Source organism: Meles meles, chromosome 8, assembly GCF_922984935.1.
Source record: "Meles meles chromosome 8, mMelMel3.1 paternal haplotype, whole genome shotgun sequence".
In the NCBI taxonomy this organism is placed as follows: domain Eukaryota; kingdom Metazoa; phylum Chordata; class Mammalia; order Carnivora; family Mustelidae; genus Meles; species Meles meles.
Genome location: NC_060073.1, coordinates 109,291,754 through 109,311,922, shown reverse-complemented (window position 1 = coordinate 109,311,922; position 20,169 = coordinate 109,291,754). Strand labels below are relative to the sequence as shown.

Below are 20,169 nucleotides of genomic sequence, written 5' to 3'. Positions count from 1 at the left end.
GCGGAAGGCACGGGTGGGCAAGCAGGTGCAGCAGTAGGCACACATCCCAAGGTTGGGGGCACCGTGGACCAGCTTGGAGGGCAGAGGACTGCGGGGTTTCCCCTGGGATGATGCCGGCTCTCCTGTCTGGTGACGTGGCTCTTCGTGGCGATCAGGTCTCCGCATAGAACACGGGGAAAGAAAATGCACTCCTCATGGAGGCCTGTGGAAAGAGATGTACAGTTTTGAGGTCAGGTGATTCCCGACGTGTGCGTCAGGCGGCATTTTCCGCGTTGTGTGTTAGAGGAGCGAGCCCCGAGGCCCCGTGCCCGGAAGCTGCCCCCTCTGTTCCTGTGCGCATCTGCCCCACGCCGTGGACGGGGCAGGGCATCTTCTGAGCATGGCGGGCAGCAGGGAGGATCTGGGGAGCGTGGTCAGAGCGGAATCCAGGAATCTCTTGCCTCCACTCTCTGTTTTTCGCTGACCCAGCGCACGGATGCTGTTGGTGAGCGCGTGTCTCCGCGAGATGGCAAGTGAACGGGCGTCCAGAGAGCCGGCTGTGCCCGGGCCGTCGCCGGGCCCTGACGCTCAGTGCTCTGCACTTCCAGCACGCCCGGCTCCGCCAGGCAGGCTTGCAAGTCCGGAGCCCAAGGAGCACTCAGGCTGCCCGCCTGGTGCTTCTCCCCATGAAAACAAGGCCCAGCAGGGGAGAGGATGCGTATCTGTGCCTTTTATTTTATTTTGCCTTTTATCTCCGTGCCCACATGCTCGGAGTGTCTCCGCGTTGATAAATGTGCCCTCTCACGCATGCACATGCACGCCGTCCCCCTTTCTCTCGCCCGCGTGCGTGCCACACACATACACACAGTCCCTCGTACACTGGGTGCGGACGCCAGTTGTAAGCCGCCTCTGTGTGGCTCACCCTCCCTTTGCCACCAACCCCTGTCCTTTTCACACAAAGCTCCCTGTTGGGAAAACTCATAATTTTTACACCACCAGTCTTGACTGGCCATTGCTGGAATTACTGTCTCTTTGAAGTGCTTTCTGCTGGGGCATTTACAGGCCGTTTTAATTACCTGCAGCTTGCAAGGGGCCTTGCTTCGTCCCAGGCTTTGTTTGTTTGTTCTTGGCGAGGAGTCTGTGCAGAAGGGACTACGGCTGCCTTCTTTTACAAAGAAAGAGAAGGGGGCACAGGGAAGTTTGGGGAACCCTTCACACACCTCCCTGAAGCCTGCTCTGCGACTCCCTCTCTCCCGCCTCGAACGAGCTGAGAAAGGGAAAATCTGGCCCTTGTTGCTGGCTTCCAGGCTTGCCCAGACTTCCAGTGGTTTCCAGTGCCGTGGGCCTCTCTCTTGAGTGTGTGTGTGTGTGTGTGTGTGTGTGTGTGTGTTTGTTTTAAGTATTATTAACTATATTTTCAAGCTTCCCATCACAGACAGCTGGGCTCTCAATGAAATCTCCCCTCCGTGCTGGCCAACTAGCATCCATGGCCACTGAGCTGGGATCCTGCTCGTCTTTTTCCACTTAAATCTGTTGAAGGAGTGTGCAGTACGAAATTTTTGAGCCTGAGCATGGGGTGGAGGGTAGGGGTTGAAATGACACGCGAAGGCAGAAGGCAGCACCCGCGTGGAGCTGTCTGGGTTTTTCCTTTTCTTGTCTTAATTTTTCATTCGGTTCTCTCTCTGGAACGAACTATATATAAATAGCCTTCTTTGGGATTCCTGTTAAACACAAGTGTGGCGTGTCATGTCTGTAGACAGAGATGCTAGTTTACCAGAGGAGCCTTGGAAAAGTTTCCCCTTCTCTCTGCTGGCTTCTACAGCAGAAGGAATCTTCATTCATATTTATTCATTGAGTCCAAAAATGTACTGAGAAGTCGGAACCCTCATACATTGCCGATGGGGGTGTAAGATAGTGCGGCTGCCTTCGAAGACAGCCGGGCCGTCAAGAGGTTGAATGTGAAGGGGCCAGATGACCCAGAAGTTCCAGTCCTAAGCCTGTGTCCTGGAGAAGTGAGCTTTATGTCCTCTGCCCTTATGACAAGCCCTACAGAAAGCCATGACAGCGGCTCTTGTTCCAGGAGCTCTTACAGACCTGCCACCTTGTTGCAAGATAAAACCTGAAGCAAATGTTCGTAGTAGCCACCTGGCAGAAGGCATGTCTGTTGACTGATGAGTGGATACATGGAAGGCGGTATATCCATACAATGGAATATTATGTTGCAATGAAAAGGAAGTAGGGACACCTGCTTCCATATGGATGAATCCTGAAAACATTAGGGGAATGAAAGAAGCCAAACTTTAAAGGCCACACAGACTGTAGGATTCCATTTATAGGAAATGTTCAGGAGAGGCAGATAATAGATTAGGGGTCCCCAGAGACTGGGGGGTGAGGGGAGTGGGAATGACTGCTAGTAGGTGCGGGGTTTCTCTGTGAGGGGATGGCAGTATTCTGGAGGTAGGTCACGGGGGTGGTCGTACAGCTCTCTGAAAATACTAGAAACCACCGAATGGTATATTTAAGGGTGACTTTAGTGGTATGTGGACATCTCAGTTAAGGTGTTGCTTGAAAACGAGTGTGGCGAATGCCTGTTCTGTCCCAGGCACAGTGCCAGACCCCGAGGCTGCAGGGGGCCTGCAGGCTACAACAGGTGAAGAGCACTGGTAGAAAAACCAAGGCCATGCCTGTAGGTTGGGTTAAGCGCTGTCAAGGAAACCAGTCAGGTGCGGTAACGCCGAGTACTACTGACGTGTTGTTAGCCGCTGAGATGGACGGCCGGTCCAGTGCGTTCTTACTTTTCTAGAACCCGGCACACACAGTCCCTGCTTCAAAGGAGAGTGGAAAGAGCGCCTGGCAGGCATGAGGGCAGTGTGCCTCCCCTGAGGTCTTCTCTGGAGGAGGTTGTTAAGCTGCTTCGAGACTCAGCCTGTCTGTGGACTCTGGGTATGGTCCTAGTGTCTCTGTCCTGCGGGTGGTCTTCTCCTGCTTGCTCCTGGGCGGCTCTGGGAGGACGTAATGGGCCAGACGGATAGTGTCTCTGCAGGGGGCTTGTGGCTATGGATCCCAAGGTGAGCGTTCTGGAGACTTCCACCCGCTTCCATGGGAGGGTGCCTCTCTGGGCCTCAGTTTCCTCATTCACTGAACGGGGGGGAGGGGCAGCACTCTCTTCCTCGACAAACCCTTTCAAAGTCAGATGCAATCTGTAAATACATTATTATTCTAAAACCTCAATTGACTAGATTTCTTTTATACATTTTTCTAGAAGAAAGAAGAATTGGCGAAGAGGTGGCTATCTATTGTGTTTTTACCTTTTCCTTCATGATAGTGACGGTGACTTGCACCATGGGATCTGGTGTCCGTACGGGTTCATCTGCCCAATCTCTCGTCTTGGGCTCATAACTGAGGTCGGGGACGATGGCTCTCACGGCTCGGAATCCTCACAGAGAAGTGATTTAATTTTCAGTGTGCTAAAGCAGAAAGAATGATGCAATACCCGTTAAGGAAGTTTTCGGAGGGCTTTAATTTGAAAGGAACTTTCTTAGGCCCTTGATAACCTCAGGTATTTCCCAGAGCCTCTGAGGGTCCGTGGCTGGGCAGCGGGATTGGAAGGCGGCATTTCAGCTTCGTGGCTGAAGCGAGAAGCTCATGTAAAAGTGAGCCCAGATTACCAGGCGACAAGCTGCCTCCTCATGCCCAGGCAACACAGGAAGATAAAGGAGGAATCTGGAGCTTTTTGAAAGCAGTTTTCCCAGAAACTGGCTGTTTGTGCTAGTTGAAATGAAAGCCTCTTATGGGTGTGAGAGAGAAAAAGCAAAAACCGTGCTCATCCATAACCGTAGTTCAGTTCCCTTATAGGGCCTTTTAGGATCTGGAGAGAATATTTTGGATTGATTTTTGTTTTCCTTGGGCTGACGTCAGGAAGCACGCATCATGATGCCCCATTTTGGGTTTGGAAAAAGCGCGAAGAAGCTATAAATCTTAAGGCATTTTACTATTTTTCCTCTTCCCTTTTCAAAAAGCACAACTTTTCTGGTTTCTTTAAAAAAAAAAGAAAGAAAGAAAGAAAGAAACCTACAAAAGTGTGTATTGATTCTTTTCCCTCAGATCTTAACCGCCCAGGCTGTAATACCTTGCTTACACCTGCCAGGTTTTTTGTGCAGTTTTGCAACATCTCCTTAATCCAGTGAGCATATATAGAACATTTCAATCATATTTGGCTACCGGGAACTTCGCAGATAAGCACGCTAAGACCTTTTTGAAAGAGACTGTATGAGATTGTGTGTGATAAGATCATCCTATAGCCTGGCACACAAATGAAAAACTTTTGTTCTTGGTGAAATTTGTTGATGGAGATATTTCAAATAAATGACTTACGAGAGCTCAGTATTTTAAAACAAAGGCCCCGTTACATAACAGCCCGAAGCCCGGGGCTCCTGGTGCTCAGTGGCCATGAAGACCCTTCTCAGAGCAGTTGCTGCGGGGAGATTAGCGTGCCCCTTTGTCATTTCTGACGCGGTATTTTAGCACTCACCCGGGCAGCCTTATCAGGGGGCACTGTACTTGTGGTTATAGCCGTGGGGAGTGCCATTGTCCCCGTATTTTCAAGGCTGGGGACAGCTCCTTCCACTGGGTCGGCTCCAGGTTGGCCTTGCTCCCAGGCCAACGCAGGGTGCATGGTCTTCTTCTAACAGCCCCATGGAGGCCTTCTCTTTTGGACAATAGGGACCGCTGTTCTTGGACTGATAGATGTGTGTGTGTGTGTGTGTGTGTGTGTGTGTGTGTGTGTGTGATGGAAGTGTTTTGTGTGTGTGTTTTGTAACCTCCACGGTTTTCTTTTTGAATTCCCTCCCGTGTTTGTTCATTCATTCAACAAAAATGCACCTGTGCCCCTCCTGGGTTCTGGGCTCTGCTCGGTCATGGAGGCTGAGGGGTTGAATCTGGGATGGATCCTTCAGGAAGGAGCTCACAATCTGGTGACCAGAGGCCCCTGTCAGCCCCACAGCCTTGCAGGGTCGTAAACCTGATTGGAAAGGACTTGAGAAATCATCTGCTCAACCCTTGTGTTGCTGAGGAGGGCGGAAAGTGCAATCTCCAGAGGGTAAGCGGTTTGACCAAGGTCACTGGATGGTTACCAGTGGAACTGGAGAGAACACTGGGTGTCCTGCCCCTAGAACGGGATCTCAGCCTGTGTGTTACACCTTGATTCGGCATTCTTTTTTTTTTTTTAAATTTTTTTAAAAAATTTGACAGAGATCACAAGTAGGCAGAGAGGGATATAGAGAGAGAGGGGGAAGCGGGCTCCCTGCTAAGCAGAGAGCCCGATGTGGGGCTCGATCCCAGGATCCTGGGATCATGACCTGAGCCGAAGGCAGAGGCTTCAACCCACTGAGCCACCCAGGCACCCCTTGATTCTCCATTCTTGAGGAAACATGCCTTCCCTGTTGTTCTCTCCTCCTCCCTTGGAAAGGCTCCAAAGCAACTGAACGGCCACAGTTCTCCAGACCTCCACGGGCCTGGCTTCTCCGGAGCGGGGCACGCGCTGGGCGTCCTGTCTCCCCCATCATGCAGCACGGAAGGGTTAACTAACACTGTTCGTTCTTGGTTTTGTGTTTTACTCTGTTGTTTGAAATCCTTGCCTTTTATTGGTATATTTACTTTATGGCATACATAAAGAGCTATATTAAAAAATAAATTGTGTTGTAAAAGCATTCGGTAATGTTTATTAATATTGACTAGTCAGGGAGCAATGAACTCTATTGCTACAAGGATAATTTGTGGTAATACCAGCTAAGCATTCACAGCTTATCCAATGACTGTCTAATCTCAACATTAAAAGAAAAAAAAAAGAGTGGGTAAAAGGATAATTTCCCTTATGCCTTGAGAAAATGAAAGTGACCCAATCCCTAGTCAAGATTAGAACTATTCTTTCTTTTCTGCCCCGAGGGTTCCAGGCTTCTCTTCACCAACGCCGGGGCGGTTCCAGGCCTGGATTTCAGTGGTCAGGTAGCCCTCTGTCTTGGGGTGGTTGGTGACTGCTTCATGAGCAATAGCTTCTCATGTGACTACTCTGGTTGTCTGCACTGTGCTGAGGGTTTGGAGGCAGAAATAGAGACCTCTTGCCTCTCCTCAAGGAGCTTATAGCTTGGAAGAACTTACAAATGGCTTTATCTTAAATCATGGCCTTGATATTCCAAGATAGTACGTAAGGAGAATGATGTCAGGTGTGGCTAAGGATCCACTCAGACTAGAATAGAATAATGTCACCCTTAGTGCGTAGGGAACATTCCCTGAGTATCCCAGATGTCCTGGTTCAGGGTGGAGGTCTCTCATAGAACAGGCTTTGTTCATAGTATCCTTTCCTCGTAAAAAGGCATGTGTAGAAAGTACAGAAGATTGGACTGAGTATGGGAACACCTTGAAACCTCCCTGGAAGTTGCTTTTGGGTGTAAATCCCTGATAGCCTTATAACTTTTTATTCATCCCTTCTTAAAATTGGAGCCCAGAATGCATTGGCTAATTTGGCCTTCCTCTGGCCATTTGAATTAAAGGTAAATGGACACGGAAGGTGCTTTTTGAACTTAAAGAGTCTTGGAAAAAAGAGTAAGTCCACTGCTGAAATATGTGAGCCCTTTCCTTTCTTGGTTCTGTCTCTTCTTAGAGAGGTGAGCAAGGCCAGGGTGAGGTTCTCTGACCACGGGGCTTAGGAATCATTTGTTGTTTTTGAGACTGAGCAGGTTGGCAGGCAGAGCTCTGTGAAGGGACGTGTCTCCAACCATGACCGCACGGGGGACATGTGGCAGCGTGCCAGGTCCTGCTCAAGAGAGGAAGGAGCGGGAGGAGGTGAGATGGTGGCTGGGTTCCCACAGTTAGAAGAGGATCTTGGAGAATATCGGTTCCATGGTGACAGCAGACTTTTGAGAGAAGAGGGTCATTCAGACCTTGGTTCAGATCTGACCCTCAAAATGTCCTGTTTCATCATTGCCTGTTCTGAGTACCCCTTAGAAGCCCTGGGTAGGTCAAGTTGATGGTCGTGGGATGAGAAAGCAGAAGCTCCCAGTGTTAGGGTAGCTTCTGCATGTGGGACAGCTCAGACTAAAGAGAGAGCGAGTTGGAGGGACTGTGAGGGCCTCACTGGCCAGAGATGAGTGTTGGTTCTGGGCATGAGATCAGTTAAGCTGAGGACAAGAAGAGCTTAACCTTGTAAAAACCCTTATAGGATGGACTCCCCTCTTTATTTTTCAAAGATGGGTAGTTCCCTCCCACTCACTTGCCCCATCAACAGACCCTAGTTCTCAGTGCTGGTTTGCCCAGCAAAACTCGTGGGTCGGGCATTTGCAGATCCTCAGAAGGAAAGGGAGGGAGGGGGAGAGAGAGAGAGAGAGAGTGCGTAGCCCTGGGGTTTTAGGAACCAAATTTCCTCTCTAAACCTTCCTTGCCCGTTGGTCTGCTTTGATTGCTCTTGTTTCTGGGAGAAAGAACTTGGGAAGAAATGGAACATTGGCGATCTGGGGCCTGGAACCGACTCTCCCAGCGTTCTCCCCTTGGCCCTCTTTGGGATGGAGAGGGCTGAGCTTTTCCTGCAGAGAGTAGCTACAGGAGACGCTCTTAAGGAGTCCTGTTGTGGTCGGCCATGTCTGGAGGCAGAGGGTGAGGAGGACAGAGTATGGTTTGGGTCTCTCCTGGCCTCCACTCCTTCTTCTGTTGTTTGCGAGTTGGGCTGTTGAGATGGAGGCCCATCTTGAGAATGAGGTGTTGGGTTGAAGCTCAGTTGCTGTGTGGCTGCGAAAGAGACATTGGCCTTCCTTGTGAGGACTTCAGGACCCACAGGGCATGAGTCCAGCCCTGGATTGGAGGTGCCCATGAAGCTCTTGGGCTTGGAATACCATTAAAGATGAGAGGAGGGACCGCATGTTAGCTGGAGGAATTTCTTAAGCAGCCCTGAGCAATCCCGTCTAAATCAAGGTCCTATGAAGAAAAGGAGAAATGAACATGACTTCTGCCATGATTTAGTTTCTAGTCCAGAGCGGACAGAATCTATGAACTGTCAGACTTCCAGCACACGGAGACGGCTTAGTGTATCTTGCTAGCTCAGTCTGACTAGCGAGAGTTGTGTGGTTGAGAACCAGTGAGAAGGAATGAGTCTTTCTCTCAAGTTCCTTGTAAAAGATTCAGATTTGCTTTGTTCTAATTTCTCATAATGATTCAGTTCCCTTGAGGAAAGAGCTAGAAACCTGCTAAAGGTTAATTTTTTCTATGTCTTTTGGAGATAGTTGAAAATCTGTTACATTCGTTGTGGGTTTAATGGTGGGTGGGCCAAAAGGGGAGCCTGTGCTGGGATAGCACAGGCCTGGGGGTGGAGGGGAGTGGGTGTGCGGTGGCCCAGAACCTGAGCCCCTTCCCCAGGAGTGCGTGGCGAGGACCTGATGGCTCCTCCAGGAAGTCTAGAATGGGGGTTCTTGGGCCATGATGGAACTGGGTTACTTTCAAGACGCTGTTAAACAATGTTGCTGCTTCTCAGAGAAGGGAGTGTGAAAACCAAGGGCGTATGCAGAAAGGTGCAAAGATGTCCCCAGCTGCCCTCCTTTCCTGTGCTGCTGTGGGGGCTGGTGACCTCAGATGGCCATGAGCAGTTAGACCTCGCAGAATGACAAGACCAGACTGGGAAATTATGTGTGTGGGGCCAGGAAGACGGAGGTGGACAGAATTTCCATTTTAATCAAAATCCGTGGCGTAATGTCGTGGGAACGGCAGTGAAGGGCTGTGGCCTACAGAACAGAGAGACTGTGAGTTCGTACAAATGTGCGTTTCTGCTTGGAAGTCAGCTGGGATTCTGCGTCCTCACCGGTCCTTCTGCAGACTGAGCCACGGAGAGTCTGCTGGCGGCCAAACCTCTTGAACACACTCAGATTCTTCTCCGCCATCTTCTTTTCCCGTGAGTTGGAAGCGTCCACCTTTCCATACCCATCCCTTGGTGTTCTGAATGGTGACAGAGGACAGGTGCAAAGCAGTGCTGGGCTCTACTCGACTCCTAGACTTGTGAAGTGCTCCCTTTTCCTCTCCTGCACTTTGTGTGCCTTGCCCTCATCTCTCTGCCATTGGGGTAGGACCTTTGTCCTCGTACTGTGTATGGATCACGGGGATGCCATGCTCCCCTCTGCAACCTGTGTGAGGCAATGAGTTAGTGGGTCAAGTACAAGGCAGTGTCCTTACCCCAACGATCAGACAAGATAGGACATCTGTGTCTCTGAAGCCTGGAACACGTGTGGCAGCTGAGTGGTTCCAAAGAAAGTCTACCAATGGGTTCCAGAAGTGTCTTTGACTGAAAGATAGACCACAAGTGAATAAAGGAGGAAACTCTGGTCATCTGGCTTTGAAGGCTTTAGAACGAGTAGGTTTCTGCGATTGGGTATCTATTTTTGCTTGGGCTCTCCTAGCCTGACTGCCTCGGCTTCACGGGACAACACACAGTGGAACATGGCTCAGAAAAAATAATCATGGCCTGTAGGGGAATTCCTTGGAATCTAGGGATTTGGATGAAATTTAAGTTCCATAAGGGACCAGAACCTTGGAAATCACCCACATCACTTTATATGTGAAAAAACACAGGAAGGTTGTTATAGCATAATTTGTCCAAGGTCATAAGACAAGTTAATGACCAAGTCAGGCTGAGGATCTGGGTCTTCTGGCTGCTCGGCTGGCATTCTTCTCTGGATCCTGTTACCCCCGTAGTAAGGGGCAAGGTGTATCACCTTTCACACCACACCGATCCAGTGGGCCAGGAAAGCCACTTTTACCCAGGCAAATCCATTTACATCCAGAGAGAAGGCAGTGGGACTATCCAGAAAGTGTTCATCAGGGTCTGGTTCGAGAGACTTGATCTGGAACCATCAGGAAGAAGAGATGGAGAGTCCAAGGGTGTGGTTGGGGATACTTATCCTGGTGGGGGCTGCTGATACTGGAAGGCTGGTCCCTCCAGCGTCCTTTGGGGGAAACAGATCTGAATGGGTATCAGTCCTCCTGTCAGTCGCCCCCCCGAGATGGGGGCTCGCCTGGAAGCTGAGAAATCACTGGGGAAGAAAAGATGAACTTGAATGAGGTAGAAACCCATCCACGGCCATCCACCATGCCCGACCACGATCCTGTACAAGAGGTTCCCCTGCAGAAACATTTGGGAGGTGAACCTTTGCTGTTCCACAGAGCAGACATCCGCCATGCCTGGGTAAGTGACAGGAGGGCTGTCTGCTCATGTGGACATGCACATGTACACACTCAGCTGCCTGGGTGCATGTCTCAAAGCATGGATTACCCAGATGGTCTTAGGACATGTCCCCGTGTCCAGAATTGTGAAATCTATTTGGAGTTAAGTGTGTTCAGTTGAAATGTTCTGTACTGTTAGTATTTCTCAACTGGGTTGGATCAGCCGTGGCCAGGAGTGAGATAATATGGGGGTGGGGTGCACTACAGTGTTGGGGATGCGGGCGTGTGTGTGTGTGTGTGTGAGATTGAGAAATTACTTGTTGCCTTTGGCAAGGAGGTAAAGGGAAAGCGAGCAAACAAAACAGCGTGATGGAGAAAGAGTTCCGTGAAAGGGACGGGGCGTGTGGACACGGCATGCAGCCCTCAGGCCACGGTGGCCCACGGACTGTGGCACTCGAGAGGCTCACCTGGGGGCTCGCATGGTTCCGATTTACCACTGGGTTGCCATTATGGGATGTGTAAGGTGGTGGCCACGGGGGGCTCGGTGTCTTCCTGGTGACCTGGGCTCCGTTGGCCTGCATAGAGAGTACCTCCTCTCCACACCCGGGTTTTGTCATTGTCCCTACCAGCCGCCCTCCAGCCTTCTACTGTGGTCTCGACCCATCACCGTCTGATTGCTAGAGGTGGTTGCTCTAAGAGAGCCTCGTGGGCTCTCCTCCCTGTTCTGCCTCCATCAGCTCCTGCCTCTGGCTGCCGTGGCCTGCCCCGTTCCTCAGGGCAAGGCACAGAGACGGGGGTGGAGGTGGATCCTGGATCCGGCCGCGGCAAGTAAGGGCCTGAGAACAGGAGTGTGGGTGGGAAGAAAATCAGCCTTCCTGGCCAGATGGCCCACACAGCAGCCAGCAGCTCCGAGCCTCGGCGGCCTGCCGCGCACAGACCTTCTTCCCAGCGCCCGGCTCTCCACTAGCCTGCCCGCTTCCCCGACCCGACCCGGCTCCACCGCTGGGTGGGAAAGGGCCGGGTCGGAGTTGGGATGAGGGCACTGCCGTGGGCTGGGCTTGTGGCCACTAGTGAGCAGGACCGCTTTCTTCCTGGGGTGGTCCTATGGGTCAAACCCAACTCACAGAATTGCAGCGTCGTGAACTGACATAAGGTTGTGACCGTACTCGGAAAGCCCCACGTGACATTTGTAGAATGACGTTCCCGCTTTTCTCGCGCTCTCTCTTTCTGCTGGGGTTCAGCCTCCAGCCAAAAGGAGAGGGAAGATGGAGGCTGGGCCCCCGGGGAGGGGCGTGCATGTTGGAGACTCCCCGCAGCTCTCAGAACATCTCAGAACATCTCAGAACATCTGCAGGATGTTGCAGGAACGCCGGCAAATCCTTCCTATAGTGGTTCAAAACCTACTAGGTGCCAGTCCCTGCCATGGGAGCGGGGGCTATGAGACAGATGGGGGATGGGCGCGGGCCTCCTAATTCTGGCAGCGTCGTTGGAGAGCTGGACATGTGAACGGCTGCAGCACCGTGAGGCCTGACGGGACCGGGGAAAGCCGAGGCCTGGTGGCCTCCACGGAGGGTCAGTGCCAGGGCACCGGTGACCCCTCCCGTGCTGCCTCCGTCTCAGCCTGAAACCGGAGCTGGCTTTCCTCCCTTGGTCTCGGTGCCCGTGGACAGCGTAGTAGGGAGAGTCCTGTCCCAGGAGTAGACTCTTCCTTGGCAGCGTCCAAGGGAAGAGGGGCGCGCGAGGCTGGCTGCGCGTGTCGGGATGTCTTCCTCAGTGTCCGTCGGCAGCAGCCGTGCCTGGCTTCCCCCTCCCTCCTGCTCACCTGCCGGAGGGGTGGCTGCCGAGCCCCCAGGTGCGGGTGGGCTCACCTTCCAGACGGCCGGAGCAGCCCCAACCTCTCTTCTCCTCTCCCTACAGGAAGCTGCACAGTGGCGTGAAGACGTACGGGTGTGAGCTCTGCGGAAAGCGGTTCCTGGATAGTTTGCGCCTGAGAATGCACTTACTGGCTCATTCAGGTAGGCGACGCTGCCCTTGACCGGCCCATCTGAGCGCAGGCAACTGCGTCCGGCCCGCCTTCGCCCCCACTCAGAGCACGGGTGTCCCCGCTGCCGGCCAGGACCTTGGTTCACTGCTTCCTGTGGATGGTCCCTCCAGGTTCACGGAGCAGAGGGCCCATCCTGATGGCGTGACCGGCTGCACCAACCCCTCCTCGCGTCCTCTTGGGTTTCCCAGGGCTTTGTGGGCATCTGATGTGCGGTGGACCTTCCAAAGCAGACGACGGTTTGGCCAGCACGACAGTCGTGGTGCTGAGTTCTCACGGGCTCCTGAGTCTGACTCTTGGGGTCACGTTATACAGGAGCCTTTGACTGAATAGATAGAGAAAAGTTGGGACACAGACCTAGTTACGGCATGTGAGTTAGTTTTATCCATTTCTGGTGGCTGTGGGGAGCGTCACCTGTGTTTGAGCAAAGCCGCTGTGCCCCGTGAGGCAGGGGAAGTGGACACACCTGACATCCAGGTGCCCGCGTGATCTTGGTGGAGGGAAGGCTGTACACCAGGTCTCATGGTGCTGCTCTGAGCCCGGGGGTCTCCTGGGGTCAGCTGTAGAGGCCTCCAGACTTCCCTGCGGGGCCAGCACTGCCTTCCTTCTGACTCCCTTGCCTTTCTCCCTTGGAGTCACATTCTGGGGGAGAGGGGAGGGTCATCTCCTTATGGTCACATGTGGACCTCTGCTGGCCTGGTCCCACGTGGCCTCCCGCGCCTCACCCTCTGGTATCTGTGGAATGTGCATGGGCTTTGGGGCTAGGCCAGTGTTCAGACCTCGTCTGTAGTATATGCCGGGTGACCTCAGGCGGATCTGTCCCCCAAAGTCCACTTTCTGCCTTGGTGAGGTACGGGTCTCGCCGAGCCAGCTCGTCTCCATTTTCTCAAGAGTCCGGTGGCAGAATGTGAGAATGTGTGTCACAGGCAGCCGCATGCATGCCCTGGCATACAGGTGGAGGTCAGTAAATGCTGCCTGTCTCTGCTTCACCTTCCTTTTCCCCAGTTCCCAGAGCTCTGACCCTGAGGCATGTTCCCGTCCCTTTACTCCAGGAGCTTCTACCTGGCAGGCGGTTTGCCGTCTGTCCTCACGTTGCCCAGACAGTCGTGCAAACGCCATTTGGTGCTTTGTGTGCTTCAGGCCACCACGGTCTTGCTGCAAAGCCTGTGTGGTTCTGCATGGCGTGGGCTGCTCTCTCCCTGGCCATCGTGGTGCCTCCTAAAGTCCCCTAATCCCTCCTTGCTTTCCATCCTTCTCCCTCCAGATCCGGCGCTGTGCCCCGTGAGGTGGAGGGCGGTCTCAGCACGTGCAATCTGTCCCCACATCTGTGTGTTCCGCTCCTCCTCCCTGGAGGGTCACCCACTCCCACAGCTTGTTCCCCCGCACCTTCCTCTTCCTGCCCACCTCCCCCACGTTTGTCTGGAGTCCTGAGTCCAGACCTCCTACGTCCAGCATCTGCCTGGTACTCACGGACTCCCTTTGTTCCATTTTTATAGAACGCACCTTGTATCTTTTTGTTTCCCTTCAGTTTTGTAGGTCGTTTGGGGTTCGGTGTGGGGTTTCAGAGCCGCCTGCCAGCCAGCTTGGCTGGCCCCCAAGTACAGAGAGCGGGTCTTGGTTTATGTGCTCCCTGCTGCAGGCCCCTGTGTGGTCTGTGTGTGGTGCTGGACACTTCCATGCGGGTAATGCACTTTTCAGCCTGTGGTTAAAGCTCCCTTGCCCACTCTGGAACTTGGCCCTGGGAGCATCCTTTCTCCTTACTCGTTCCTTGAGTCCAGTGCTCTAGCCAGACTCAGCTACTTGTTGCTTTGTTCTTGGTGTAGACGGACACAGCTTTTGCATTCCCAGCTCTGTGGCTTTGTTCACCCCATTTCCTCTGCTTGGAATAACCCTTCCTAGTCTTGCCAGATCGTCTGAGGTCCCTTACGCAATGCCCTCCTCCACCCCCCCGCCCGGAACCGTCATGCCTTCTTCTGGGTGTCCGTATGTCTTTATCCGAAGCTCTGTGAGCACAGTCTTTCCTCCTTGTGTTCTGGTTATTTATGGACTCCTGCTTGGAGTCAGGGATAGAAATTGGGAAACCTACCTCCTTCACCATGTGGTCTTGGGCGAGAAATGAAAGCTTTTCTGTATCCTCATCTGTAAGATGGGAGCTCGTAACTCTCTCAGAGACGTTGTGAGGCTCACATCCGACCCTTAGCCCTGGGCCTGATGCACGATCAGCAATCCGGAAATAGAATTTCCCTCTCCCTAGCTCCTCTGATAGACTGTAAGCAAGTGGGGACAGGGTCTGTCCCCGTTATGAGCGGCACATTGCCTGGCCCATTGCTGGAGTTGCTAGGTCAGATGAATGACAGCAGTTGGGGGAGCGTGTCGGGAGCTCTAGTCTCCTGCTGGGTCCCTCCTGCAGTAGGAATGGTGCGGACTGTCTCCCAGAGGTTCCCTGGGGGGCAGCCAGGAGCCCCCCTCCCCCCGGCCAGTATTGGCTGAGTGTGAATGAGCCAGTCTCGGCCACGCTGGTGATGCCAGTGGGAGGGGCAGAGGGAGAGACACTGTTTACCCATGTGCAGGGGGGCCCAGAGCCCCCAGTTCAGGCAAGGTGAGTGGCTTTGCACCACTCCTCGGCAGCCAGTGGCCGCCTGAGGACCTGCACACGGGTCCTGGCTGAGATGCCACTGTGTGGTCCTATGGGCTCAGCCCAATGCCCCAGCAGCTTTGAGAGCTGGGTCCTGTCTCCCCAGGCTCTCCTGTCCATACCTCTCTTACTCGGCACTGACATCTGATTGTGCCAGGTGACTTGACTCTCTGCAGCGCACTTGCCAACACCCTTGATAAAGAGGATCTGGTGACGGGGGAGGTGTGAGGGTCATAATCATGCTTTAATTCGCCTCTGCAGATGGCTCGTAGCCTTCTGAGACTCTGATACTTCTATTCTCTGTGGCTGCTTTCTGCCGTCCCGCATACCTCTCACCCTGTGCTGGGATGTCTTGAAAATAGCAACGAGGGCTTAGAGAGGCTAGACCGCTTCCTGAGCTGTTCGCACCCCCTGAGAACCTGGGACGGCCCCCCCCCCGGGGGGGGAGGGGGATCGGGGATCGGGTTTGGAGGGCCGGGCCGGGCCGGGCGTGCCAGGCCTTCTCTCGGGGGCCTGTGGCAGAAGCAGGGTTCTACACATTCTGCCTTCTCTGCCAGTTGCACGATAACAGAACTCTGGGATGTTTTAGAGGCGACCTCGGTTAGATGACAGAGATTTTCTTGCTGCTGGGTTTTTAGGGCTCCCTGCTGGGAGCCGCCAACAAGAGGGGTTCCTGAGGGTGTGCAGTGCTGACGACCCACTTTGCAGACTCTCTCGCCAAGGGTTGAAGCGGCCCAGTAGAGCCTAAAACAGCAGGCTGTTTAGCCCCAGAACCCTGGAGACCTTTTTTTTTTTTTTTTTTTTAAAGGGGCAGGCCCTGGAGGTGTGAGTCTGGGATCTGGGTGCAGGTCACGGTGCTCCTGGCTTCCCCTAAATGTTGTCACTGCCCTGGGCAGGTACATTCCTGCTGTTTTCTTCTGCTCGGTGGAGCTGAACTGTGCTCCTCACTCACTTCCTTGCTCGCGAGCCGGCTGCCCCCAACCCCCTCTTGGCTAGCATGGCCTGTGTTTGTTATTGTAGTTCTGGCTTGGGGCCAGGCCTGGCGGGGAGCCAGCCTTGTGGGTACAGTGTGTACAGTGAGTGCTGAGCCAAATTTGTCATCATACACGATTAATTTTTTTTTTTTTTCTAATCTGGCAGGGGTGGGGTAAAGGAGGAGGCAAGACGAGAGTTTCTCGCTGCTTGAGAACAGGCCACACTGACTTTGCAGAGATGTTATTTAGGAAAGGATGAAATGCTTTTGCTCGTTCTTCCTTCTGGGCTTGGCCCCTTTCTCACGTTGTCTTCCTGTCCTCTGCATTTCCCTATCCGAGGAAATCAGCCCGTACGAGGCCGACGAAGGGAGGTTTTATTTTCAGTGACTAGAATACTAAATTTACACTCCTAAATCAGTTTTCATTGTGTTGAAATTGACAATTTGTTTAATTAGAAGTTTGCCCTGTAGGAGGCCCTTCTTGGAGACAATTCTTTCTTTCTCTCCCTCTCGCTCTCCCTCTTTTTTTCTTTTTTAAGACCCTAAATGGTAGTAGTGAATGTTCAGTTTAATTGAAGTTTTTATTTCGATTTGAATGCGTTAACTAATCAAGTGTTTATGAGATACACCTGATAATAACAATACGTTTAAATTAACAAACAATAACCTAACTCATTAACTAATGAGATTGATCCGGCGACACCCTGTCTTCTCAGAGGTGGGTTTGGGAAAGGAAGGTCAGGTCAGGAGAGTGACCACCTGGGATGCTTTTGCAGAGCTGCTCCTTCTAGAAGGAGGACATGCGGTACAGGATTGTGGCAGTGAGCAGGGCAGGGATCCAAGCCACCACGTCCTGGGATCACACTGACCTCTCACTCCTCACCCTTTACAGCCCTGTCCCTTGTGGGCATTGGTCCCAGAGCATCTACGACCTGCTGTGTCCTTGCCACTCCTGGTTCTCCCTTGAGTGGTGATTCCTTGCTCTGGGATGTGCGTGCAGAGACCACAGACCCAGGCGATGGCTTGGGCTGGTTCCGGGATTTGCTGCTGTAAGGTTTCCCATTAGGTAGGATCTCCCACAGCTTGGCGCCAGGGCTGCTGGATTAGAAGCGAGCAAACCCAGAACGGCTGGCCCCTGTTTTTGACTTGACCGCATGCTCTTTAGAGGTTCCCGTGTTTCTGTGGCCTGCCCCTGTGCTGGGAGTCTCATTCATTTTTGCAGCCAGTGGATGTTGACCAAGTGCTGAGTGGACCTCAGGTTCTGTGTACTTAGCTCTGGAGAGAGCTTACGGCATCCCTGCCCTCAAGGAGCTTCCGCCCATCCAGTAGGAGAGATACTTGATTGTAAGGTCATGGTCAAAGACATTCGTGTGCACAAAGCACCAGGACAGAATTCTAGGAGGAACTCACAGGGGGAGGTGTCCCTTCTACAGGGCAGGCTTTGGAAACGGAGGGATGACGCAGGATCGTGGAGGCCTTGAATACCAAAATATTCTGCATTTACCTGCAACACTGGAGAGCCACTGAAGGATTGGATGACGGAGTGACACTTGGTGGTTGTTTTTTTTTTTTTCCTGGAAAGAAAGGACTATGGGTTTTTTGATGTACATTAACCTGGAGCATAGGATTTCTCAGACCCTCTTGGAGAAGCAGTGTGCCTGACGATCTTGGGGCATGGTTGGAGGGCAGATAGGCCCATGCCTCTAGTCCCGCTTAAGGGTGGCCTTCCTTTGGGAGTCCAGTCCTGCCAGTGGTCAGTCCCTTGTACTCAACCCTCCTGCCTTTCTCCGGGTGTTGTGAGCCATGGCTCTTGAGAAGGCTCCCCTAACACCAGTCTCTTCCCCCTATCAGAGCCACTGGGAAGGAATATGGTGTTTGGCTGATGGATTTTCTGATTCCAGCAACAGCACAGGGTGGCCAGGGCCTATCATCGGGGGCCTGGGTCATCCATCTGGCAGGAAAAGGCCTGGTGGAGTTGGGGCCAGAAACCAGATTGCTTCTCTTGAGCTTTCCCCTGTCCTGATCCAGTAGAAGGGAAAGAAATTATGAGACGTCAAAGATCTACAGCTTGTACTTGTTCCTTTTTTTTTTTTCTTTTTTGGAACACTTAGCTTTAGGGTTCAGGGTCTTTCTTCCTAAAGACAGGGAAGCATGGTAGCTGGACAGTTCCCTGTGGCGGTGAGGCGAGATCCTCAGGCTGACGGGAGAGGCATCTTGGGTTTAAAGGTGGCCTCTCAGGACCTGCCGCTTGCTTCTGGCACCTCTGAGTGTGAGATGGGGGTGATCCAGGCAGGTTCATCTCCTCTCTGCCCGCTCTCAGCGAATGTCCGGTCCGTTGTTCAAGTTCGCGCCACACCATCGGGCTGAACCAGATGACCCAGAAGAAACTTCCCGAGGCCCCTTATCTCCCTCAGCACTCCTTGCAGAGGCAGGCACTGTCTCTGTGGGGGGGGGGGTAGGTTCAGAGCACAGGGAGGGTCCCCTGGGAGTGGCTTGGGGACCCATGGTCTGCGTGGGTGTTGGGGTGCAGACAGAGGGAAGAGGGGAAAAGCAGCCACTTTCCCCCGCTCGCTCTTGAACACTGTGCTCTCGCTCTGTCTCTCCCCCTCCCTGCCCTGAATTTGGCCCACTTCCCGAACTTTTTCCCAGAGTGGTGTCGTCACTGGCCTGCCGGCAGGCCTGGATGTTCTGCCAGCATTCCAGAGAGTTTATGATCGCTTGCAGATGTGCCTCCAAGAACACACTGTACCCAAAGCAGAAATTAATGCAGGCTTGACTGCTGTCCAAGCCCATCCACGGGAGAGAGGAAAAAGAAAACAAAAACTGTTTAATGCTGTTTATAAATTATACACTGGCTGATGAAAAATACATTTCTTCCCCCCTCTGCCCCCTTCTTCACCAGCCCCCCCCACCCCCGCCCCTTCTCGCTTTCTGCCTCAGGAGCCTAAATGGAGACCAGAAGAATATGGTTTTGCTTTTTAGCTCCTGTTTTGGCTGGGATCCGAAACCCTGCTGCTGATTCACAGCCAGAGTATTTTTCCCCTTTACCTGATGAAATATACTGATTTTTCCAGCCCAGATGGGGTGCTTTTGGTTTCGTTGTCTGGGTTGTTGTTGTTGTTGTTGCTTTAAACTTTTTATTTATTTATTTTTGGCTGGGGGTTGTGTTTACAGCAAGTGACAGGTCCTGTGATAGCCCTGGGTGTGGTGCCTCCCCCCACAAGGCAGGTAAAGCCCCACATTTGCCCGCCTTGATGCTGCTGGGTGCGTGTGGCCCGGCTTCTCAGCCCTGAAGACGGCCGGTCGGCCAACCCCATAGAGGAAGCTGGCAAAGTTCATTGCAGGTCATTGTATTAAACAGTGTTCTACCACGTCTTCCCCCCTCCCCTGCCTCCCGCCCCGCACCTACAGCCCCTGTGTGAAAAGGGGTTCGCATATCCCTCCCCACCAAATACACATGTCTCTCTCTCCATATGGTGCCTTAGCAGGGGTTGGGGAAGCTCTTTGCATCTACCCCTCTGAATCCCAGCCTCTCCCCCTGCACCCAAGCCCCCCGTCCCAATTTATTCTATAAATTCGCTTCCACATTATGTCTATCCATTTACATGGCTTTTGTGTTTTTTAATACTGCTAATGTTTATCATTTGCCCAACAGGCTCGACAGATTTTGCTTCCTGTAGAGCACCGAGGCTTTAGAGCCCCCTGGTTGCTAAGTAGCAGTCTCCCTGTACTGTAATGGGCTGATTTTGTATTCCGTTCAGCGCTGTATCTTATTTTTGTATGCAAGACAAAGTGTTTTGATGGAGGACGATTGCAGCAGTGTCTGGAGGCTGTTTGGAGTTTTATGGGCTGTACAGTACACTGTGTGCGCTCTGAACAGAACACAGGCTGTTGAATTTTGGATTGGATTTGTCATTTTTCCCCCCTCAGAGAGGAGCCTGTCAGATAGAACATTACTTTAAGGGTGGAGGAAAGAAAGTGGAAATTATGTAATAACCTCTCTCTCTGTCTCTGTGTGTGTGCGTGCGTGTGTGTGTGTGTGTGTGTGTGTGTTTCTCTCTGTCTCTGATGTTTATGGCCCCAGAATAGGGTGGTTTCTCGGCCACACGCCCTTTCCCACCACTCTGTGATGTTGGCAGCCAGTCTGGGCGGTGATAGTCCCCTGGGGGAAGGGAATGGCCCTAGAGAGGTGGACGGAGATGGACGGGGTGGGGGGGGTGGCTCCTTGTCTGTCTCCTGTTTGTTCTCCTCCTCTCTCCTGTTCTCTCCCCTGCTCCTTCCGTCCTTCCTAAGCTCTGAGCTGTTTCAGGGGCCCTTGCTTTGGTCTGAGGGTGATTAGATGCT

General features: G+C 52.7%; 1 protein-coding gene across 2 annotated transcripts in view; it reads left to right on the top strand.

Moving 5' to 3' along the window:
* Positions 1-20,169, top strand: part of ZBTB16 (zinc finger and BTB domain containing 16) — a 183,534-nt gene that overhangs the window by 81,583 nt on the left and 81,782 nt on the right. For both annotated transcript variants that reach the window (XM_046015655.1, XM_046015656.1), the window contains exon 3: positions 12,094-12,191. In XM_046015655.1, coding sequence (XP_045871611.1) covers positions 12,094-12,191 — 98 coding nt within the window. The remainder of the gene's footprint in view (positions 1-12,093; positions 12,192-20,169) is intronic.